The sequence below is a fragment of the Simochromis diagramma genome, unplaced genomic scaffold (assembly GCF_900408965.1).
Source record: "Simochromis diagramma unplaced genomic scaffold, fSimDia1.1 OVJJ01000685.1, whole genome shotgun sequence".
Classification (NCBI taxonomy): domain Eukaryota; kingdom Metazoa; phylum Chordata; class Actinopteri; order Cichliformes; family Cichlidae; genus Simochromis; species Simochromis diagramma.
In genome coordinates, this window is record NW_024387477.1 from 12,279,151 (window position 1) to 12,304,835 (window position 25,685).

A 25,685-nucleotide genomic window follows, 5' to 3' on the forward strand; every position below is an offset into this window, starting at 1 on the left:
GTACAGTGTAAAAGGCAGATAAGCTGTGTGGTGCTGTGGATGACAACGTGTGTGTGTGTGTGTGTGTGTGTGTGTGTGTGTGTGTGTGTGTGTGTCTCTCTTTAAAAATGTTGTAATATCTTTTGACCGTAATGCCAAAATTAAATAAACTTTGGTTACTATCTTGTGTCTTGGTCTGTCTTAGATTACGATCAGGTTTAAAATAATGATCACTCTGGCAACGTCTTGGCATTTGATCATTTATTCATATATCAAATGCACATGCTGGTTATAGTGATGCAAGATTTAATTTAGCTAAGCAGCATTTCAACACTAATCATGGAGGCAGTTCATCTAACAGTCTTTACAGATACAGCAAAGGACGTTTTCAAGACTGTCAAAGGCACAGATTAAATTCAAGGTGGCAACTACTAATCAAATATAAAGACAAAAGCAGAAGCCATTAGCTTTTCAGACGGCTACTTACACGGAACTATAATACAACAGATGGTTGTTAAATATTTTAACATGACAAGAAGGACATAAAGAAATGGCATAAAGTAGAACCTCAAACTTTCAAATGCTAATCTATACAAAGTAATAACAATTTCAGCCTCTATGAAGATTAAAGGTGAGTTTACAACAAATTGGACTTTACTGCAGAGCTAGTGCACAGTTTATATTAAGGCATTCCTGGTTTACGTTCCTATACTAGCAACTGTTATCACAGTCCCTAAAGATGTCTTTGGTTAAGAGTAGGGTGTGGGGAACGTCAGGCCTGAAGGGCTGGTGTCCTGCAGGTTTTAGATGTGTCGTTGATCCAACACGGATGATTTAAATGAGTAGTTCATTACCAGGCCACTGGAAAAGTTCAAGCCATGTTGAATTTAGCCATTTAAATCAGCCGTGATGGATCAAGGACACATCTAAAACCTGCAGGACACTGGCCCTTGAGGCCTGGAGTTCCCCCGCCCCTGGTATAGAGTAAGCTGTTTGCTAGAGGCATTAATCTTGCCTTCACTTCCATTGCAAAGATAGCAGCACAGGCACAAAGCTGAAATAAAAACCTCACGTCTAAGCAAGCGTGCAAAGAGTCAAGCAGCTGAACACGTCCTATGACCAGGAAAATGGTGTATAAATAAAATGACAAAACATAACAGAAAATCTACGGAAAGCTGCCCAGGCATTGAAATGGATTGAATTAAAACAATTAAAAATATACATTAAAGCTGATTTGTGCTGTAATTTGTGGACACTTGTACAGAACAAACATGTACACAACACAATGACACAAGGTCATGTAGATCATGTACACAACACTTTGGAATAAAAATACATTTTGTTTTTGCCAGCCATTGGCTGAGACCACGTGCTGCAGCTAGATGTGTTTTTAGTTAAAAATCACATTTACAACAAACAAGTTTGACCCCAGCCACTTCCCCCTCAGTCTTCACTTAATATACTGTACACAAAAATGTTAAGCAAGCGGCAGATCATAAAATACAAGTCACACCTCACACTTATTTACAAGACAATTTGCTGGAGGACGTTTGCTTTACCTGCAATACAAAACTGAGCAGAATAAACATTAAATCACCCGAGCTTCCTTTAGAATAGGCCCGCTACAAAATAACATTAGCTGATAATGAAGCGCTTCCCTTTTTAATGGTACAGAAATTATAAAAACTACACTTCAATACACATTTTATACACACACTAGTTCATTTCTGTGCATAAAGTAGTATAAAGTAGTCCCCAACACTGACACACTGTGCGTCACAATTACCAAAACCCATCCCGTTCTTTCTTTGTAAAAGTTACAAAATGTGTTCCTATAGATGTTTATATTTATAAAAGAGTTCAGAATGTGAGGGGAAAATAAGCTGGTTAAACTTCATCTCTGAATCACACAAATGCACGAGGAGAAATCTCTCTGTTCAGCTCGGGTATTTTAATTTAAATGAAAATGCTGGATAGGGTGTGTTAAATGCTGGATAGGCAAAGGAGTCTGTTAAAGAGTGACAGTACAAAAAAAAGAAAAAGTAAATGGAGGTAGATGTGGTGTCCGCCTGTGTGTTTCAATCAGAGAACGTTTGTGAAGAGCTGAAGTTCTCATAAATATTGAAATGTTCAAATCGTCTAGGTCTTTAGGATTTTTTTTTTTCACATGCATTAACAGTGTTACTTACTGTGTGTGTTTTTTTGTTTTGTTTTTTTGTTAAGAGTTTGTTGGAGACTACAGTAGAAAAAGCACTATTAATCTACACTTTAGACCACCTACACAATACACTTACAGGAGCTTCTTGGCCTGCCACGAAGCTCCTGGCGTACAGTTTTTGTGCTGATGTTAATGCGACAGGAGGTTTGGAACTCCAGAGTTATCAAGTCAGCTTGTTGGCAACATTTACACATTATGCGCCTCAGCACTCAATAGCCCCACTCTATAACTTTATTTGGTTTACCATTTATTAACTGAATTAACTGTGGTTCCTTAACGCTTCTGCTTTGCAATAACCCCTTTTACAACTAATCATGGAATATCTAAGTGAAGAAATCCCACTAACTGACTGGTGGTAACAAAGCCATCCTATTACAGCACTGTGCTTAAATTCAGTGAATTCCATAAAGCGACCCATTATTTCACAAATGTTGGTATGTTGGTAAAGGCAGGCAGCTGGTGAGGCACGTGACTTTATACACCTGTGGCAATGGGACTGGAAACACCTGAATTCAATTATTGAAAGGAGTCACTTATTACTTTTGTCCATATAGAGAACTAAATGGTTGAGTCCTAAAATACTGAACTGGAAGTCCATCCATCCATCCATCCATCCATCCATCCATCCATCCATCCATTCGCTTCCACTTATCCTTTTTAGGGTCGCGGGGGACGCTGGAGCCTATCCCAGCTGTCATAGGGCGAGAGGCAGGGTACACCTTGGACAGGTCGCCAGTCTGTCGCAGGGCCAACACACAGGGACAGACAACCATTCACACTCACATTCATTCGCACATTCACACCTAGTGACAATTTGGATTATCCAATTAACCTATCCCCACAAGCTTGTGAACTGGAAGTGTAACTTAATATCTTCGAGCAGTTCTTTGGTGTTAACTAGTATTGTCATGATTATAAGTCTTTGAAAACTATATCATAGTATTTCAAGTACTGTGATATCAAATGAAATCCATGGCTTTTTAAACACACGAACTTGATCCTTGACCTAGACCAAAATAAATAAAAAAACAAAACAAGTGATGACAAATCTCCCTAAAATACAAACATATGGGATATCATATTCTTTCTGATGTGGTTTGTTACGAGAACTAGCACCAGCTTAAAAAAACAAAACAAAACAAAAAGCAAAACTTAACTTTATGGTTGCTTATTTCATATCTAATCCTACTGTCCCCCTCTATCCTCAGCTGTCGTGTTCTCTAAGCATCTATAGCAGCGAAGCCATTAGTGTGAGGTTTGCAGCCATTGGCGTTTGTGTGGTTGAGCGCCTCCATCTCCTGATTGGCAGCCAGCTTTTCTCTGGCCTTCTTTTCCCTCGTCAACTGTCTGCAGTGGTAGAACAGGTAACCCGGCAACAGGAAGCCAGTAAACGAGAAGATCAGCAGGCCGAGGTTAATCTGCAGGAAAGAAAGATCAGGAAGATGGACAGTTGTAATTATGATTCACATTGTCAGGCCATAATTAAAATTGACAGTTTCAACTGTGACTATTTTTAAACTACAGGAAGAAAACTTTAAAACTGTTTGAAACCAACTGAGACAATAACCCATATAAATCAAATTACATTTAACATGTAGCAAGAACCGATCAACTGAAAACAACACCAACAGTTTAAATCTCAAACTTTCTCGCGTCCTATTCTGGCCAATTATACAGCTTGTTCTTTGAAAACAGCCCTTCTAACTCTTAGTTTGTATTTTTTTTTTAGGGGGGCATTCCTAAAAGCCTACTTTTTTCTGATTGGCTGGCCCCTCATCTGGCTTCCATAAACAGAACCCTAGGCTTGTAAGCCCCTCCTCTTTATCTCAGGCATGTAGAGAGCTTTAACACAATAACCTTAAGGAAAATTCCCTGTTAAGACCAGCCTGAAGCCAGAAGATTTGGCTAAATTTTACTTACCAATGTAAGCAAACACTGCGACAGTAGTGTCTCCTTTAAGCATAGTCATGGTTTGTGCTAAAATGCTAATGTTACAGTGCTAACATTCTCAAAATAACACAGTGTTTAATATGTTCACAGGCTAGTTTAGCTGCAGTAAACAAAAGAAGCAGAAGGGAATGTCTTCAGATTTGTAACTCATGTGACACCCAAACTCAGTACAATTCATCCTGAGGAAAGCTCAAATATTTTTGCTATATTATATATATTTTTGCTATATTCATATTATACTTGCTGAATGTCAACCTACTATGTGGCTCTAGATAAAACATTTGCAGGTGATCAGAGTGATTAGGACTCATTATGTTTGAAACCTGAATGATTGTTTTAACATACACTGAGTGGTCATGTGGACATTTTGAGGTGAACCAACATGACGATCCAATTTAAGATTACCATTTGGCCTCTTCAGTCTTCACTTAGTGCACTCATTACCTAATGAAATTAATGTGTATAAAACTGTAGCTAACAAATGCAAATTCATTTCATTTACAATTTCAGTTATCCCACGGATAGTTGGTGGCGCAATAAACAATGCTGAGAGCTTTTTATGGGCGTCTCATTGTGAAGTTCGCAGGCATGCAGAGAAAATGTGTTTTCTCACATAGTAGGGGTCTCCTTTCAATGGTCCAACCATGGCGATGAAGAGTGGCTGCTGCAGCAGGGCGATCACAGCGCTGATCATGGACTGGAGGCCTGTCAGCGTGCCAAAGTGGTTGGACGGGTAGCTGTGGGAAAGATTTAGTGGTTAGCGTGAAATACCAAGTGACAATAGGCTGACAATACATAAAATAAAAACAACTGATTTAGTGTTGGAGACATAACATCTGTGTTGAAATGCAGGATTTAGTGCCAGAGAGAGCTTGTTTTCATGCTGATGTGGCTCTGGAGGGCACTCATAACCAGCAAGTTTAATGTTTTCCCACACGATGTTGGGTGATAATGAACAATTAGATATGTACCAATCCTACAATGACATAATTATGCATGTCATACTGAATAAGTATAAAATGTATAAAGCAATGCATAAGCTGAAAGGTTGCAGTGTGGTCTCCGGGCACACAATACAGGATCCCCCCTCCTTTTGTTACCACATCTGGTTGCTTTTATCACACTGTAAAGCCGCGCTTTTTGGTGTTTATATGGTGTTAGATAATCACACTAAATGGGTCAGAAAAGAGCCCATTGTCTCATTTCCAAGATTAAGTGATATCCTAGTTGTCGTATTAATGAACCGGAAACTCAACATATGTTCACTTTGATGAGCACTTCTTCCAGTTATTACGTCACTTAAATGCCATGTGATTTAAAAATTAGGTTTTTGTGAAACTTTGCACGTAATTGTGTTGTACAAAGATTTATCAGCACTTACACAGCAGCATAAAGTCCTCCACAGCAGGAGTGGATGAAGCCTCGGACCATAGTGTGGAGGATGAAGGTCAAGATCTAAGGTTGAAAAGAGATGGAAAAAGTAAGGAAATTAATGCATCACACTAATTATTGTTGTATCGTTGTTGTCACAGAATAAGGCATTACCTGTAGAGGCAGGTTGTCGATGAGGCAGCAGACTCCAAATGCAATTAGCAGCAGGTTAGTGAGGATGAACGCCCTCATTGCATTTGTCACCTTCTGAATCTTACGGTCTCTTTTGGGTCCACTGGTGAGCCTGTTGAGGACACAGGCAAAGAAGTTCCCATCACAACATACAGTGTGTGCTTCTCATATATAAATGGCCTCGTCAGTCTAGTCAGTCCTTCTCCATCATCCTATATTCATGTCTTTACTGTCAAACTACCCAATAAAGGCGAAAAATAAATGAATGTTTATTCCCAAATCTGTCAAGTTTCTCTGCACATACCTCTCTTGTCTGCCTGAGGGGACTGTCTGATCCTCTTCACACTCCTTCATCTTCCAGTCCATGATGTAGCCAATCAGAGGACATGTGACCAGACACAACAGCTGTAGCATGCCAAAGGTGGACGAGTAGAAACCCACTGAAAGACAAAACATTAAATTAAGAGGAGACAAAATAACAAAGATAACAAGTTTCAGTTTAAAGCCTTATTACTGCAGTGCTCACCATTGTCTTCTGCCTCCTTGGCTAGCTTGCCAGATGCTGGAAGATACATATAATAAAGAGCATTTCTGTCAGTACTGCTCAAAGGTTTTTCACAGTATTGTAAATACTGACTGTGTTTGAGGGTTGGACACTCACGGTGCTCTTCTCCATGGGTGATCAGGAACTCCAGCATCTTGTTCATTGCCCCCATATAAAAGATGATTCTCAACTGGGACATCCCCATGGTAACCAGACTCCAGAGGAAGATGGGAGAAAACACAGACCGACGGAAAGGAACCGCATCTGTGAGAGGACGAGTGTTTTTAATTTCCTCTAATGATTGTGATGGAAATTCAGGAAAAGTGGTTCAGATTTCTAACTTTTACCGTAAACCTTGTGGGAGATCCAGTCTCTCAGTAATATCACACAAAATAAATCAGTGGTTCTCAGCCTGACATGTGCAAGACGTGAGGCACTTTTCTAGTTTGTCTACAATTTTATAATTTGAGGGGTTGCAAGATGATTAATGGGACAGAATTTTATTGTGGCCACAAAACAAAAGGTGCATGACTGCGAGCATTGTGGCTGTGTGTGTGGGTACACTTGCATTACTCATTTTGGGGGACCTATATCCGTACAGTCACACATGTGTGGGGACTCTGTATCTTTTGGGGTCAAAAAGCAAGACCCCATAAGACAAATCTTAAAATTTTACAGTTGGAAAAAATGTAGTTTTACCCACAAAACTATAACATACTATATTCTCCTCCAAAGTGGCAACTGTGTTAAATGGTAAAGTGGTTCTTATATAGCACTTTTCTACTCTGCTCAAGCACTCAAAGCACTTTAAAATTTTAAATTGCCTCAATTACATTCAGACAAGCACTGTTTTCTATACCCAAGTGCTATTTCTACCCAACATTCACAATATTCAACATTGGACCACCAACTTTTTAATTAGTAGATGACCTGCTCTATATCCAATCTATTTACCTCAATATAGATTGGCACTTGTATAGTGCACCATTCACATTCACACAAACTGCAGAAGGAAAAGAGGACAGATTTGTTGACCTACTGGGTGCAACCTCATGTCCATTAGCAAGCTTCTCTGTGGAGCGTCGGATGTCTCCGTTTTGGTGGCTCAGTCTCTCACCAACAACCTTCTGCTCAGATGAAGGTGGCTCTTGAACATGGAGGATCTTACTGTTATCAATAAACAGGAGGGTTTCAATTACGGAGTTACGGTTGTCATCAACAGTTACTGTATCAATATTAAAAAACAAAAACAAACAGACCTGTAGTCCACCTCTTCAGGTGTTGGAAAACCTTCTTTGGGCCAGTTAACAAAACAATTTATGAAGACACATGTGGCAAGACCCGCCCACGTCCACATGATCACCTTGAACGACACGCCTGCGTCGTAGATGGCCTGGGAGGAAAAAGAAGTTGTGTTTTTACACTCATGTTTCACTTGTGTTTAAAGGTGTGCTCGCTCACTGTTTTTTTTTTTTAAACCACATGGTGGAAACAGAACAAGCTGTAAACACAACACAGACATTATCACCTTGTAAAGTTTTTACGGTGAGCATGCTTAGAAACCATCCAGACACATTTATGCATTTATTTACAGTGGCGTACCTCAATGTTTATGCCTTATAACTCCATCCATAACATTTCTAACATTTCAAAGGCACTCTGAAGTAGACTCACAGTTACAACTCCACCCGGTTTATGTGAGAAATTCATCTAAGTGTGTAACTTTAACGGTGTATTTGTTAACATATCCTTAATTTACCTTGACTCCAGGGAAGGTGACTGCAGAGGAAGCGTAGGAGCCGATCATCAGAGACATTATGGTGGAGCTCAGGGCACCAAACATGTTGGGGAGCTGCAGGCACAGGGACATGTAGACAAAACAGACATGGTCACATATAAAAACATTCACAGTGGTCCATGGACTACCCGGAGTTCATCATTTATTTTAGTGAAGGTTCACTATGTTATTTTGCCAGCAGAGGGCAGTGGTCTGCTTTGTGTTAGCAGGACGAACTACTGAACACTGATGAGGTTGCTCCTAACAGCAACGGTTCACTGCTCTAGCCTGCAGCGTTTGCACCCAGTAACACTTCTCTCTTCCTGCAGAGCAGACTCATTAAAAATATTAGTTTCCATGTCAAAACAAAGAAGAAATGAAGACATGGCCCCATGGCTCATTAATGGATTATGCTATACTTAGAAACATTGTTATCCTTGCAATTAAAACAAAGAAATAAAATTCAAACTATTTCAGACTTGACTAGGTTCCTCTGACCTAGCATGAGGGGGGCAAGGTGGTGGGCATTAGGCACTAGGACACCATATATTAGGTCAACCTATTTACAGTGACAAGGAGCTTAGCAAACACAACAGTGACCTATTGTGCTTGTAGCACAGTAAGTGTCCTTTTAATTAGAGTTTTAAATGGGTTAATCGTGATTATAAAAATCACATGTGTAGGATTTTAATTGTGCTGGATGACAAGCTTACTATTCTCTCTCTCTCTCTCTCTCTCTTTCTCCCAATGACCACAGTTTTCCAAAACTCCTGCAAACGTCACCTAATCTCCCTATGCCGTCAGTGCCACTGTTGTCTCCCAGACAGTTTCCACACCCTTACACTGACGTTATCGAGGCAGAGAGCATTTATTAAACATAAAGGAGCACAACGTTGACCTCCTAACATTTTTATTGGGAGATGATGTATAGAGATATAGAATTTTTTTATGCGAAAAATCATTATCTCTTTAAGTTATTTAAACCTCTATTAATTAAGAATGAGCTGAAAACAACACCAGCTTAGGCTACTTAGAAAGTTGATACGGCTGACTTGGACGCAACTTGCTTCAGTTTGCACAACCAGTCAACATGGTGCAACATCAGCATTTTATTTGGAGTCCTGTGTTACAAGCCTATAAGTTTAAATGCAATATTCACTCTTTCCCTACCCTCTCCACCAAATCCTTAGTGAAATATCAAGCGATGTTTGCTAGTGTAACTTCGCTTTGTATTTGCTAGCGTATCAGCAAGTGTACACAAGGCTTTTCATTGGAAACAGCTGCACCGAGATAGCGGTGAGAACCAAAGCAGTAAAGTTGTGGGTTGGGAAAACCTAAAATAATTTGTAAGAAGAGTATAAACCTCTGTAGAGCTAAGAAAACTGCAGTCTGTTTATAATCTTACATTATACATTGTTATTTGAGCAAATGTTGGTTAAAAATATTAATTATAGTACCTTTAACAGATTACAGATCCCTTCTAATTACTGTAAATTTTTCTTATAGCACATTCTGCAGTCCTTAATTTTCCCATCACTTAGACACACTGGGATTCAGAGCAGCATAGAAAAGGGTTTCCAGGAGTTTTATAACCAAATATCAAAATTTTGGCCTTTGTGCCAAACACGATGTAAGGTGGAAGGTGTGGGTGAGAGGTGTGCTTTTTCATCCATGTATGAATTTTGTCTGCTGTCCTGAGATTACATAACTGTGACGATGTGCAAGCTGTGGTGCCTGCGCTTTATCGAGGAAGCATGAGGTCACTTCAGTTGCTGACACTGAAGTGAGATGTTGGCAGGTAAACAGGAAAGAAAAGCTTTCCTGAGGATGTTCGAGGAGAGAGTCTGCCTGTCTGAGTGAGATGAGAAAAACAACCGCAAGAACACCCGTCCTCATTCAGCACTTCTGAGAACTGAAATACAGCTCGTCTATGAACATAAGGTCTGCAGTGCTGTGGAAGTTTATGGAATGTGGGAAACGGGGCCCTCCGAGCTTGCATCTCATGTTGTAAGATGTCAGGTTACCAAATATGGAAAGTGCAAATGTCTATCCTCTACCTCTGTGTTCTGTCAGATCCTATTAAATAAATATTTTTTTACAGGGCCTTGCAACACTTATGCATGCGAATGCTGCTAGGGGGATGTGGACACAAACGCATGACTGTATGGACGCACACACAGGGTCAAAATCACACACATAAAAAAAAGGATTTAGCCATTCACTTGCCACAGCTAATGAGTTCAGGCTCTACTCCTGCCGTGCTCACTCACTTGGGTGTTGTAAGGCTTTGGCACTGAGTTTAATTAAGACTTTAATCACTGGGAGAATGGGCCAAATAGCAGATTAATGAGCAGTGAAATTTTGAAAGACAGGACGCAAGAAGGGAATGTGGGAAAGGAAAAAAAGGAGAGGAAGAAAGACAGATGGGAGTATAAAATCAGCAAGGACATCTGTGACAAAGACACGGGCATTCTCACACACACTATAAGAAGATTGCTGGCTTATGTATCTGTGTATTTTCTAATTTTTCTGTTCCAGGTTCTGTATGTTTGTTTTGTCTTTTGTGTCTTACAGGTGCGGCAGTTGTGCATTCACCCCCCACCTGTCTTGCCTCTGCATTGTCAAACCAAACCACATATAATGTAATTCACATGAAGAAGAGCTGTTCTTTCACCACTGTACATTCAGATCACAATTCTGATTGCAAAATCTGCCAGACAGGACAAGCCACAAGAAAAAAGTAAATAAATAAAAAATCAGCAAGGTAAGAAAAAAAGAAAAAGAAAAAAAAAGACAGGTAGCAGGAGTAAAACTTTTTGTGTTTGATCTTCCAACGCTACATTTGCAGAGCCTCCCTCTGTGGAGATCCCAGCAGGAAACCCTAAACTGGAGCCGATTAGCACAGACTTCTTTTTGCTCCCTCTCTCAGTGTTCGCACTTTGGTCAAACCGTCAACTTCAGAGTGTTAGCAAAGCCGTCAAAAGCCTGCTGTAGTGGACTTGTATAAAGACTAGGGACTTTTTAATATTAGGGTATGTACGATAATTACCTTTTCCCCCCCAATTCCCTGAAGTTGCTTCTATTCACTGAGTAAATTTAAAAGTAGGTCAGAAGCAGACTGACAACTTTCACAGTCATTACAAGGAACATGATTAACAGAAGTAGCTGCATTGTCTAATCGCATGCCAGTGGTAAAGTATTTGCATTGTCAGTTGCAGGCCAGGCTTCATTCCTTTAAAAATGACATGATACTGGCAGCAGAAAAACTTTCATTCTGTACATAGAGAACATAGGGCGTTCAAAGGACCTCATGCATTCCTAACAATGTGACTCACTGGAAAAGAAGGTGTCTGTGAATCACCTTGTTGTCATTTAAGGCTTTAATTAGTTGGTAAAACCAAAAAAACTAAAGGTGTGTTTGCATATTGAGCACAGTAATGAGTCAAACTAAATATTTAATGAAGGAAAGAAATCAGAAAACTGAAAACTACAGGGCGTCACAATTGCAGCTTTTGGCACCTGTTGTTGTTCTTTTACATCACCCACACAGGATCTCAGCTCATTGTGCAAGATACTGCACCTCAAATGTCCCAGTGTTCAGTTGTTTTTATTTAATATTCAACCAAACTCAATTATGTCACTCCTCCTTGAAATAAAACCCACAATCTTTTAACCTGTTGTTGTAATTGACAGCATCTCTTCAAACGATTTTACAATTTTCTGCCAATCTTGTGTTATTGTTGGCAACATGAATGTATTATTACAAAATAACACTGAACATGTACGGACATCACAGGGGGACCAAGAGTACCTGTGAAAGTGAGGCAGAGTTAATTACCCTGATCAAGGTTATGGAGTTAAAAATGTTAAAACTTTCATCAACGCCAAACGTCCAGTCCACTTTTGGAAAATGTGAAAACTGTAAAGAATGAGGATAAAATGTGGACGTTCATCAGTGCTTCTGTCAGCTTTACAGTCTTCTTACTGACAAAGACATCAGCGGTTCCTACAGACATTTCTATAGGAAATCCATCCATAGAATTTCCATCCCAATTAAGACCGGCCCGCCAAGGGAGTCTGATATTCCCAGTTTAAAGAATCTGAAGTTATAATGTCTGTCTAAATGAATTACTATATTTATGTATTGTATAAAAATCCAATGATGGGCTTTGTATTGGGAGTTTCCCCCCAGTAACTGACTCATAGAGCACAATACCGCAAAACGACTGAGATGGTCTTGTTTAACTCTCGACCACATGGTATAAATTATGATGGCATTTGTGAATTTACGTCTGTGTGTGTCTGCCCTTGCACTCTTTAGAAAAGCAGCAGCATTGAGGTCACTCGGTGTTGGTAAACCTCACCCTGATTAGAAGTGTCGACAGAGGGAAGGAACGAGGGACACGGAGGTCAGTCAGGGACAAACAACAGGGGGCAGCTGATCATTACTCAACAGTGTGTGTGTGTGTGTGTGTGTGTGTGTGTGTGTGTGCGTGCGTTATTAACCGTGTTTGTCTGATAGGCTTGAAAGAACATTCTGTGTCGGCGTGAGCTAACACTAAAAGGAGCTCCACGTTCCTGCATGTGTTATGCGTGTTTCCTTAATGTAATGTTAGCCACGCGAGTATGAAAGGTAGCTACATTCTTAATTTTGCATTCGTTTCTGCTTTTAAAATTGGTGTTGTTTTTGTACACCTCTACCTGGGGGGGAAGAAGTGCTAATTAAACATCTTTCACTGTTGTGTAAAAAAAAAAAAAAAAAAAGATGAGTCAGCATCTGTAAAAACCTGAACGAACGAACCACTCTGTCGATGTGCTGCTGCACTACTTCCAAAACATTTCATCAAAATTCAACGCTGCGATTTTGTTCACTGTAGAAACAAGAAAAAAGTCTACCTGCTGAGTCACCACCAACAGGTCCCTGCAAGTTACACTTTTTTTTTTTTTTTTTTTTAAAAACATCTGCACTGTTTGTCTGGTTTATATCACCCTAAACATCTTTCATACCCAATGGCATCCAGTTTCATAATAGACTCCTCTAACGCTTTTCTTTCTGTAAAAACACCCACGTAAGCAGTTTGCAAGCTTAAAGAGAAAAAGGTCCCAGGATAAGGTCATCTGTCCACAGTCAGTCTTTAACTTCAGCATTTAAACAGCTGTTTCTTGTTCATCTCCCCGTGCGCGCACATTTGCACATCCGCATGTGTGCACAGTCATGCAGAGTTTAAAAGGTTGTGTAGTGATTATTCTGCTGACTGCTGAGCGGAGAAACTGAAGAGAGCAGGAAGAAGGTCGCGAGGAAGAGCTCAATGTGTGCTCAATGTGTCCTTGAGTATCTTTGATTAGAGGTAAAGGGGCCGAGCACTAGGGAGGGTGTGTAGTCACCCTTGGGCTGCAATTGGTGGAAACTTTCCATGTGGTAGAAGTCATGTGCACTCTGACGAAAACACTGTACCAGGACTAAGCACCAACCTAAATACTTGCCAGGACAATGATTTAAAAAAAAACACACTTGCTGATAGAGCACACGCACATACACTTGCCTGATGTGGACATCACACACCGTACCACCACCACCCCTTACCCCCAGCCAGTCAGAACAACACATGCCATTTTGTCAGCTGAGAGACCAACCATGCTACTAAAATGTTTCTGCTCATTTGTTCCAGGAAGAATAAAAAAATAAAACCCTGTCACTACTTTGTTAGAAAGAGTTATGTAAATAGATGGTGTTAAATTATATTATAGGACATAGAGTTACTGACTGACTACCAGATGACTAATAGCATTTAATGTTACTGATTGTACTGCACAGGATTACCAGTCATACTACTATCAACTGTTAAGAAATACAAGACATGGTGTACATGCAAAGGCTCCCTTCTTTTAATTTAGGGGTTTTGTAAAGTTGACCACATGGAATAAGACCTTTGCCACCCAAAAATAAATCCAAACTGGTACTGAGAGGAGTGATTGTCTTGTTCTAACAACATCACAAAAGACACAACGATACCAGTAAATGAGATGTGAACATGAAACCAACTGCACTGGAACTGGCCGTTGACAAGACAAGACAAGACAAGACAAGCTTTATTAGTCCCACACGTGGGAAATTTGTTTTGTCACAGCAGAAAGAACTGAACTGAAACTATATATATATATATATATATATCTATATCTATATCTATATATATATATATCACACTATTCCCCTCAATTAATCAGCCAGACTGCATGTCTTATCCCTTCGCCTGTTAGCCGTGTGTCTTACCGTGATGGAGGTGAAGGTCAGGCAGATGCCTCCGAAGCCATTCAGAGAAAGAGCCAGGAAGATGAGCGCTGAGAGGACTGCAGAGAAAGCAAGAGAAACATTAAAACTCGCTTTGGTAAACTGGAGGACTTCATTTTACAAGAAGTCAGTTTAAGTTAACATTTCAGGAGACCGCCTTCAAAAACAAGCAAATTACCATGGGCCTTAAAATTTAACCGCAGCGGATATTCACTAAAGCAGCTGACTTTTAACTTGTGAAGTGGTGTAAAGATGAGGGTGTGGTGAAACACATTGATGCAGCTCCAACTCCGTCACTTTCTCTGTGGTTTAAGTGTAATATTGAGCAACACAGACAGCAGCTTAAATAAACAAGCTGGTACATAAAATGGTTCCAGCCAGTGTGACAGACACTTTCATATAGCCCTAAAATTAATCTAAATTTTAATTAGGCTTAAAATTATGAGTTATGAGTGACAGGTAGGAACAATTGTTTTTAAATAACTCATTGTCATGCAAATAGATAGATACCTTATTGATCAGTGATAAAAATCAGTTTGTTTGTTTTTACAGTGATTAAAAAAAATCCAGGTATACAGACTTCTGTAAAGCCTGTGTGCCATTTTGCATCAATTATCTCATCAATATCTTGTCTGTTTTTACTCACCGTCGGTCTTGTAGGCAGAGGCGGCCATCATAATACAGGACAGACCAAAGCATGAGCTGCAACAAAGAGAGAGAAAAATAATGAAACCTCGAGATAGCTAGCTGCTGGTGACATCGTCGGCAGTAATAAAAAGCTACTTTCTGCTGCCATCTTATCCACAAGGGGTCGCCACAGTGGGTAGCTTGGTGACTTGGAGAGATTGTTGATTCGTTCCAGCTAGAGACACAAAACCCCTTTGAAGTTGCGACAGGAACTCAGGCGTAAAATCTGTCATCTGCCAAATCAGCATTTTATCAGTTTCCATCGAGGCTGACACATAAAACTGACAACGGTGTCAGCCACTTATGGAGGTTATGTTGAAGCGTCTACAAAGACTAAGACCAGAAGTCTAAATCAGCTATAAAAAGTCTGGTTTATAAAACAGTTGGTCAATGATTTAACAGCCTGAATGCTTTTTGAATCAGATACGTTCAAATCCGATAAGTGTCACGCTTGACTTTTAAAAGTCAAGTAAAGTCAAACTGTGGATGAGAAAGGCAGAAACCATGTGTGTTTGTTTATGTAACGTGACTTTTTACCCTTCTGTTTTGAAGATAACCCAACCTCTAACTGAAGTTTTCCAGTGAACATCTAAATGATTCTGAGTAGGCTTTGGAGAAAGAGTGCGGTTGCCAGGTATAACCAAAAATTCAGCCCTCTGGGACCAACTCGATCTGTCGTGTTTGGAGCAAGAAAAATGCTGAATATTACCCACGAAATACCATCCCTACAGACAAGCAGGAAATGAAAACATGCTTGGGGGTTGTTTTTCTGCTAAGCGTGCAGGACGACTTCATAGGACTGAGAGGCCAATGGATGGGACCATGTACCCTAAAATCATTAGAATCTCCTTTCCCGCAGCCAGAAGACTGAAGGTGGATCACAGATGGGTCTTTAGGCAATGACCAATAACCCCCCAAAAATACAGACAATACAACACAACAAAGGAGCAGCTAGCCAACCCCCAGACCTCTACCCTATTAAAAAAAAAAGTACCTATGGAGGGAGCTTAAGCTTCGAGTTGCTGAGCAGCCAAGAAACCTCAAGCATTCCTGTAAAGAGGAGTGGGTCATAAACCCTCCTGAGACGTATGCAAATGTGGTTACAAACTACAGGAAACATCTTATGCACAAATGCACTTGCCAAAAAGGGTTTCTCCACCAAGTACCAAGTCATGTTTTACTTGAGGATCAAACGTTTATTTCATGCAAGTATAACTTTTATGTAATGTGTTTTTTTTTAATCTTATGTCTCTCGATTAAACTGAAACTACCATAAAAACATGAGACTGTTCTTCTCAAAGTTAAAAATTTAGCAGATCATCAAATAATTATTTCTTCTACTGTATCTCTAAGAGTCTGGCTCTGAAGTCAGTCCAAGCTCTACCTTACAGAACACATCCTGTAATTACATGAACGGTTGTAGACTAATTACACGTGTACTGAGAAAAGGTGCACACATACAAACGAGGACTGCCTACTCAGTAATTTGCAGAAACTGGATCAACTTCTCACTCCTGCTGTGGGAATGTGATCCATCTACTTTTTGTACTAGAACATAATTACCAGTAAATGAATTGATTGAATATCAAGTTTTCCTTCCTCGTCTCCACATGTGCCAAGGAAGATTTTTTTATGATTAAGCCAAACATACGAGGATCATTTATGAGCCACACATACGAATACATTCTCAAATGTTACAATATTACCTTCCAACCAGTCGAATGGGACGTGGTCCAAACTTATCCATCAGGATACCAAGCGGGAGGGTGGTGGCACTAAGCAAGAAGGAACCGATGGTGAAGCCCAGATTCAGCATCTCTTCCTGGTCCACACAGCTGACCCACTCCTCAACCTTCTGGCCAGAGGAGTTACCCAAAGACGCGTGCGCTGTGTCATTTTCTGTGGGAACAAGTGTGTAGGCTTGATGAGAGATCGCTCAAGAACTATTTGGGTCTTTCAGGTTTTTTGTGGGCTCTGACTTGACTCCAAAACTAAGCATTATTTTCCCCATTTTCTAAACTTGTCTTAAAGGTGACTTTTCTGCAATTTCCAAAACAAGACAATCTCATGCTTTATAGATTGCAATGACACATTTGAACACAATACATATGTTTCCCAAAAAGTAATTCCAAGTGATGAGGCCTTAAAACCTGCAGTTCCTCAAATGGCCACTCAAGGGACGTTCCTAAAATGAGTCAGTCCTCATGGACTCCAATGTTAAAATGTACTTGAGCATTGTCTCTATGCCTTCATAGGAACTGTTGATGGGGTGAACTGTTAGGATTTAATCAGGGCTTAAAGTTAGAAGCCTCCCAAAACAAAAAACTGTAGCAAGCTTGCGAACACATAATTTGGCTGCTGGTATTTTGGGTACGTCTATCTTCTATTTACAATCTATGCAAATGTCTAATAGATGTGTTATCTCCATATCAAGGTTCAGAGATTCTGATCTTACCTGAGCACAGGTGAGAGTAGAAGCCTTCCCTCTTTAACATGATGAGCAAGGAGCCCCATCCCAGCAGCACAGCCGAACACAGCAGGTTTTCAATCACCGCTGTCACCGCCATCCACCAGCGCCTCCTGTAGGCCTGGACGAGAGTGGGCGCCATCGCTGCTGCTCTGTGATTGAGGAGCAACAAAAAGGGAGGGGGAGGATAAATTGAAATGACTTTAGGCAAACATGGAGGTTATTTTTTTTATTTTTTCTAACAAGTAAAAAAGATAGTTGATGCATCCAATGTAAATGCGAAGGGTTTTCCATTTGTTTAACACCTTTGAAAAACTTCCAGACACACTAAATAAGCTGAACAGATTTTATTAAATAATATTACACACTGATGTGAGTCATTCCTGATGCTAAACCACCTCCTCCAAAGGTTTGATTACCCGGTGTCTTAGTTTGAAGTAACAACATTAATTACTTGAAGCCCTTATTTAGTTTTAGCTCAAAAACACTCAGTAATGTTTTCCCAATGTTCCCATATTTATTAAGGACCAGGACACTCTTTAGCGATGTGAATGTTAGGATTTTTGCTAAACCAGTTTGTTGTTTCAGGGAAGAAAAAAAAAGGCACAAACTGTAACCCTAAGTCTGAGTGACTCACACCACTTTCCATGAATTTGGGTTTGTGAAATTATTCCAGTCCGGATTTACTTCCTGTGAACTTAAGCTCTCATTCACATTGACATTTGAAACCTGATGAGTACATCTAATAAGTGTCCATGTGGAGAGTCACTGTTTTGTAAATCCTAGGCCAGACAGCTTCAGATGTTCACCTACTGTGCTGTGAACAAAGCACTTGAGTTTGACTCCCAGAAACACTGCAGAGTGCTGAATTGGTCTGCTTTCCTTATGGAAATTGGGGTGGCACCTTAAAGTGCCGCTGTTTCCATCTAAAAGCAAAGGGGAGTGGAATTAAATGAGTATGGAAACCAAATGGAACTACAGCTTGGCTTTGGTTTTAAGTCACAGGATAATCAGGCTGCTTTTACATAAACACACATGGGCAAAAACACAGCAGCTGTGATTTGACTGACTAAATAAAGTCATCTTAGTCACGGCCACCTGAAAAGTACACACAGACACAGACACACACACACATAGACACACAAAGTACAGGTCACTGGTCACAATGATCTGCAACATGAGCGCCCAACACAGTCATGAATCTGATAACACACATATGAAAAACATCTAAACAAGAAGCAATGATCCAAATATGACCAGCTATTCCATTTGGCAGCCAAACCACAAAAGGAGGCGGAGGGGAACAGCGAGAGAAGAGGCCTACAGTCAAGGCCTCAAATAGGAAATCAGTTTCAGTGCTTCTTAATGGCAGCATCCTTTAAGCATGTGTCATACAGGAGAACCAGAGAGGCCCTAATGGGACAGATTTGTCTCCGCTTGTGCTCACAAGCTTGCGTGTGCCTTCACGAGGCGTGTGTGTAATGCGATTATCCACTGCCTGCTGAACCGCCTTTGTGCTGAAAAGAGTGTTTGAAAAGGGGGATTTCGTTGTAACTGACACCCCACGACAAAAACCCCTTCAACACACACTCACTCAACAATGAGGTGACAGCAGAAGACGGTGCTCATTCACGCTGTCGCGTAAATGCCCAATCCACACATTAACCCGTTAATTAAGTCTGAGCGCACAAACAGTAAAGAGGCTAACTTTTAGCCAAACTTCTACAAACACTTGAGTTACAACCATTCATATCATCTTTAAGTTAGGAATTTTGTTGTCGATCCATTACCATTTTCAAACCGATTGTTTTATCCACCCAGCACGCCAGAGAGAACCAAAGTTATTAGATCCACTGTTACAAAGGCCTAAGATGTTCATATTTGAGCTTTTAAAATGTGTCAGAGATCCACCTGCTTACAAAAACGGACTCCAGCTATCAATCAAAGGGCAAAATGATAACCAAATTTTCTGTCCATAGAGTTTATTATCATTTACAACCAAATTTATAAATGATAACAAAAACAGACTCCAGCTATCAATCACAGGGCAAAAATGAAGGAAGGAGTTCATTTCCCCTTTGGATCCTGCATGATGTGTCATATGTGCTTTGTATTTTATTTTTAGCCTGGAGGAAAAAAACAAACAAAAAAACCCCAACCATTACAGTTATCCCATGTGTCCTTGTATATAAGAGATAACTGTACACAGATAAAAATTTGTTGCTTAGCTGTTGCTACAGTCAACAACTGAACTTCTATTTGGATGATCCTGATAGGGTGTCTGTCGATATATGCACACATTACTTCTTTAATCTAGCGTAAATCTAAATCTTGTTAATTTCAGCCAAAGCTGATGTGAAGTAAGGACAGCCTAACCTAGTTAGTATCTCGCTGAGGAAATCTGTCGTTTAATTAACCTCAATGTGCACTTTTAAAAAAATCTTTTAGCGTATATCATTAACTTCAAAGATCAAATGAGTACAAGGAGTTGAACATACAAGTTTTCATTGTTGCGCTTATGACTTTCCTACTTTCAGCTGCTTCCTTGTCAGAACAGGTCACCACAGCAGGTAGCAAATGTAACTCTGCCAAGTCAAACATGATTGATTTGGCTAATCTTTACACCTGCTGCCCTTCATGACACGGCCCCCGAAGGGATTTGTGTCTCTGGCTAGAATTGAGCCAGAAACCTTTTGCTTGTCAAGCACATATATATACACCACTACACTATGCACAAAATTTAACTCTAAAAAACAGCCAAACCACTTAAAGTCCATAAAAGTCATTAACTTAAAAAATTAAAAAGCATTTTTAAAAAAAATCAGTAACTCCTAAGTAGTGTCAGAGTTTCCACATATACAAACTAAAATGTTAAAGTAACACACAGACCATTAAAGGTCTAAGTATACAAGCTACAGTCACATGTATTTGATTTACCGCGGTGGCTGAATCAGGGGCATCAACACACACATGGTGAAAAATGTGTGTGCATGAAAATATCGTGCACACACATCGCTCAGGAGGCAAAGTATGGGCTCAAAATGTGGTCATAAATATTTTGTACTTGTAAAATAGATTTGTATGTGTAAAAAAGATTTGTGTGTGCGTAAAAAAGATTTGTGTGTGGACTTAGAAAAAAAAACCCTGCAAGTTACAAGTACGGATTTTGACCCTATTTTTCTTCCCTTCATCTGATTGGTCAATGTCATGTCAATCACAAATGTAACAATCCAATCAGAGAACAGATGGGTTTGGCTGTCGAGGGGCACTTTTTTTGAACTGCAGGTCTTTGAAGGGAATAAATGCTCTTTTACATGCCAACCCAGCGTTTTCCTTCATCACCACGAAGGAAAACAGTCTGTGGTCGTCCGAGTTTGGTGATTTTTGTGTCACAGGTCTACGTGTTTAATACAGGGACTTCCACAGCCTTTTCAACAGCGCTGCGGACCGCGGGGTGGGGGCGGGCAGTGTTTTGGAAATGACAGTCTTCATTACAAAGCTTTCTTCGTTATGAATTAGCATACATGTTTTTATTGAACATTTGAAGAACTAGCAAAAAAAACAAACTCTTGTAGAGGACATAAAGTCAGAGATAGAAAAGACAAGGAGCAGGTGCATCTAGTACAGGTAGAGCTGCTGCAAAAACCCACAGAGCCCAGCAGCCAGCGTAACAAATTCTGGATCCTTTGCTTTTAGTTAGCAGTTAGCATTAGCAGCACATCCTGCATCCGATGTGAAAGGACTTTTATGCTGCGCACTGTGACTCACAGCAATGGTCCTGGGTCAGCCCTGACTTTGTGTTAAACTAATCCTAAAGTAATAATGGTATTTCTTACGGAGCCCCGCAGGGGACATGGGAGAAAAAACAATTAAGACGGACTTTTGCGAGATCTCGCAAAACAAACTCGGGATCTCGCAAAACTTTTGCGAGATCTCGCAAAACAAACTCGGGATCTCACAAAACAAACTCGGGATCTCGTAAAACTTTTGCGAGATCTCGCAAAAGTTTTAGCCGCATTCTTCCCGTTAGCTCGAAGCTAACGGGAGGTCGAGACCTACTACAGCCGGGAGGAACACCGCTTTCCCGGCACATCGTGCCTCGACCTCCCGGTCGGCTTCGAGCCAGCGTCCGAAGAATGCGACTAAAAGTTTTGCGAGATCTCGCAAAACTTTTGCGAGATCCCGAGTTAGTTTTGCGAGATCTCGCAAAAGTCCGTCTTAATTTTTTTTTCTCCCATGTCCCCTGCGGGGCTCCGTAATTTCTAACCACTGATATACCACAACTTTTTCCTTTCAACAGCTACTGAAAGTTAGGGGACCTAGCTGCTATCGGATATTTATATAGCGTTCCTCCAGCTTCAAACGGTATCACCCTTCAAGGACCTGCAGTTCAAAAAAGCGCCCCTCCGACAGCCAAACCCATCTGTTCTCTGATTGGATTGTTACATTTGTGATTGACATGACATTGACCAATCAGATGAAAGGAAGAAAAATAGGGTCAAAATCCGTACTTGTAACTTGCAGGGTTTTTTTTTCTAAGTCCACACACAAATCTTTTTTACGCACACACAAATCTTTTTTACACATACAAATCTTTTTTACGCACACACAAATCTTTTTTACACATACAAATCTTTTTTACGCACACACAAATCTTTTTTTACACATACAAATCTTTTTTACGCACACACAAATCTTTTTTACACATACAAATCTTTTTTACGCACACACAAATCTTTTACACATACAAATCTTTTTTACACATACAAATCTTTTTTACACATACAAATCTATTTTACAAGTACAAAATATTTATGACCACATTTTGAGCCCATAGCAAAGCAGTAAATGAAAATGGGAGTTCATGGCTTCTTGGTATCACAAACACATGTCTGTTACTGTAAAAAAAAAAAAAGGCTGTGGTGTCATCTGCTTCGCTTTCACACAAACTGATGCAGGGCACGGATCCATTCGGACTAACTACAACTTATCACACATCCCTCGTCACCGTTTTTCCGCCCATTTCCAGGTGCCTGTTACTACTGCAGTAAACTGCACGCTGTCAATAAAGGGAACAGGAGTGCTACTGTGTTACCGTGCAGGAAGGTCAACACATGACAGACATGTGGCAACAACTTAAAACATGAAAGCCCGGCTTTTTGTGTTGTTGGCAGGCAGTTGTGAGTCCCTGTCACAACACTGTGAAGTGTGTGCTTGTAAAGTTAGAGCAGGTGAAGCCTGCTTTGGGATAAATCCCACAAAAGGAGGGTGTTTCCTGAAATACCGGAGCAGTAGCAGCTGAATGATGCAATAACTCCAAGACTTACTCTACTCCTCTTTGCCACTGGCAGCCTGGATAAGCGGATGGGGTTTTAATGGGTTTTGAATTATTGAACAGGGCCTTCCTTCTCAATCAACAACTGAGTGAACATATAGGCTCAATTATCCCTATCATGCTTACTTTCAAGTCTCCCTGTTGCTGCTTACTTCCAGCCATGCTCTTTTTTTCCCTGCTGGGGATATAGATGACCTTGACCAGACGTGTTTATCAAACTCTGCGGGACTAAAGGAACCGCAGGAAAAATGTTTCCAAATAAAATAAACCACAAAGCCCTGGGCCTCTCTGTTCCCCAAAGAGTCCAAAAGTTGCCCGGCCGGCGAGCAGCTGTCTCTCCATGGGTGTGACAGTCAGCCTCCGCTTACCAGGCAGGGCAGAAGAGGAGACGCGTTCATGTGCTGCTCCAAATGTCAAAATCTGGAGTTCTCCCCTGGCCTCCAGATCCCATCAAAGCGTGACACAATTAAGAAATAAATGAAGAAGGCAAACGAGCAATAAATACATAAAATATAGGCATACTGGCTGGATAAAGGGAAACAAATATATAATTAGGCTGTTTAAAGATCAAGATTATTTTTAATCTGCTTTTCAAGGGTTTTGTGACCATTAATCACCCAAAACATCCACTGATTATGAACGCCAGCGCCCCAGTTCTGAGAGAAATGGGCAGCTCTGCTCTATCTGATGCTTTAGACTGGGTGTTAGAGGCTACACCCAGTGACTTGGGGACATGCTGCATTTAAAATCCACACATATTAAACATACAGTTGCTTCAGCCATCGTTCTCCCCATTTTTTTAATATTCTTTAATTTAAGGGGTTGTCATTTTATTTTGTTTTATTTGATTCCTCATCAATGAAACCAACCAACTTTTGGTTTTTCAAGATGCAAACAAGATTTTCATCATGTCATCCCAGCAAGTTTTCACTGACTGACATAAACCAACTTAATAACTCAGTACAGGCATGTATGGATACATTAAATGCACAACAAATTCATCAGACTGCTACCCAATGTAAAGTTTCTTCCAGGTGTTACATATGGTTAAAATGATTCAAATGCAGTAAGTATACATGTTTCATATAAATATCGTCTATAGCTTAATTATTTTCTTTAGCCCACATAATTAAACATTTCAGTTACATAAAACGTGAATTTTGATTTGATGTACTGTATAGCATGTGACACAAGGCAATACAGTCTCTGGCACAATCATAAGCATCGGTTGCTACTGAAAACAAGAAAAAAGCCGGTTGGGCTGAACCATTTATTAATGGTGGGGGAGGGGTACACTATGCAATATATTCGGTTTTAGAATTTATATTTAGTGTTAACTGTAGCTAGGCTCAAAGTGTTAATGCAATCTTATTTTAATATGCAATACTGTCATATGCAAAACCAAGGTGGCATTAGGGGTCTATGCCAGCACATTCCACCACATGCCACCCCTCTAGATCCGCCCCTGTTATGCTGTAATTGGGCTGTAATAAAACAAACGCCTAACTTAAGACATTTGTGCGCATTTATGGCTTTCCAGGGGTTTTATAAATATTATAAATGAGTCATAACAGGCAGGACTCCGATGCTCCGCGAAATGAAGGCTCGGGTTTCACTGAGCGTATTCTACACATTTTAATCGTCACTTCCGAAACTTTCTCAACATCTGCCGCTCGCGCCGATTCTCACATGTTTACCCTCCCTTTGTGAGCGCCCGTACTTTGCGCTATTTCTCCCCTCACCAGGCCACGGACGCACAAACACACGTGGACACACCACATATTGTGGGTTTAATACGCAGCGTTTGGTCTGTATCGTGAAAGCTGACACTGTCCATCTCATGCCACGTGTATCAGAGGTCGATTGTTCCTCCTGCTGTTTCAAGCCTCCGCTTACTTCTTTTCTTTTCTTTTCTTTTTTTTACATATAACACTAAACTCGTGAACACAACAGCGGCAAAACGTGGAAATGTAAGCAAACATCATATACTTACTTCAGTTGTGTGTCCTCTCACAGGGGCTTGAAATAAAGGTTTGAGTTCCTTATTGAATAACAAAATAAGAATTTAAGCTCAACTTTAACTAAATGTTGTCCTAATAGCAAAGTTGAGCCCGAGTCCCCTAAATAAAACTTTTCCCCCTCCCTCTGTCCTCTCCCTTTCTTCCTGGTTAAAGACTGATGTTTCTTGCCTATAAGTCCACGTTTTTTCTCCCTTTCTCTCTCCGGTTACACCACACACTTCCCCCTTCAATTTGACTTCTCCCTCCCATCTAGTTTACCGCCTGTTGAGGGGAGGAGAAAAGTCACTACGCCACACACATTCATGCTGTTCTTTCTTTCCATGCAAATGTCCTCCAGCATGGCGCATGGAAGTTTTAAAGAGCCCTTGACCTCGTAGGACCTGGGGTCCACATATGTGGACATCACATTTTGAGTTGTCCAGACCAAAATATTAAATTTTGCTCTTCAGGGGCCTGATATCCACTTACGAGGAATTTATACTACCACTGTGAATTTCCTCATATGTGGATTGCATTTTTCTCAGAAACAAAAATCAGGTAAAAAAAAAAAAATCAGGTAATTCTTTTTCTTCTTTTTCTTTTTACAGTCATCAGGTCCCAATCAGGCCAAACAGCAAAGAGAAATTAAAAATGCATGCCATGAAAGAGTTCAGGTCTTGGGAGGTTAAAGGAATGTCACTGCAATACGGGATCACATAGAATAACTGATTCAGCACATATGTGGTTAATGTTTCATACCAAGCTGAAAATACATTTAATACAACAATAGTTTATCAGCTCAAACATCAAACGACATGAGTGCTTTAAAAGCATCTCTGACAGCATGGTGGGAGTTCCTAAAAATGACGGAGTCTT

At 40.3% G+C, this 25,685-nt stretch overlaps 1 protein-coding gene across 1 annotated transcript; it reads right to left on the reverse strand.

Moving 5' to 3' along the window:
- Nucleotides 1-3,380: 3,380 nt before the first annotated feature.
- slc43a1a (solute carrier family 43 member 1a) lies at nucleotides 3,381-25,056 on the reverse strand. Its single transcript, XM_040015864.1, has 15 exons — nucleotides 24,803-25,056; nucleotides 17,463-17,626; nucleotides 16,714-16,906; nucleotides 14,967-15,022; nucleotides 14,303-14,379; nucleotides 8,014-8,106; nucleotides 7,514-7,647; nucleotides 7,294-7,421; nucleotides 6,372-6,518; nucleotides 6,237-6,272; nucleotides 6,015-6,150; nucleotides 5,693-5,822; nucleotides 5,529-5,602; nucleotides 4,761-4,884; nucleotides 3,381-3,615 (listed from the first exon to the last, which is right to left on the reverse strand). Exons 2-15 carry the CDS (start codon nucleotides 17,614-17,616, stop codon nucleotides 3,418-3,420), a joined length of 1,680 nt encoding a protein of 559 aa, XP_039871798.1. The 5' UTR covers nucleotides 17,617-17,626; nucleotides 24,803-25,056; the 3' UTR covers nucleotides 3,381-3,417.
- Between the last annotated feature and the right edge of the window lie 629 nt (nucleotides 25,057-25,685).

Bases quoted from the DNA above. Each gene is read 5' to 3' on its own strand.
- slc43a1a (XM_040015864.1), bottom strand. From the start codon at position 17,616: ATGGCGCCCACTCTCGTCCAGGCCTACAGGAGGCGCTGGTGGATGGCG. The intron at 16,907-17,462 runs GTAAGATCAGAA...TTGTTCCCACAG, and splicing joins CTACTCTCACCTGTGCTCAG to AAAATGACACAGCGCACGCG. The intron at 7,648-8,013 runs GTAAATTAAGGA...TTTTCCTCCCAG, and splicing joins TCACCTTCCCTGGAGTCAAG to GCCATCTACGACGCAGGCGT.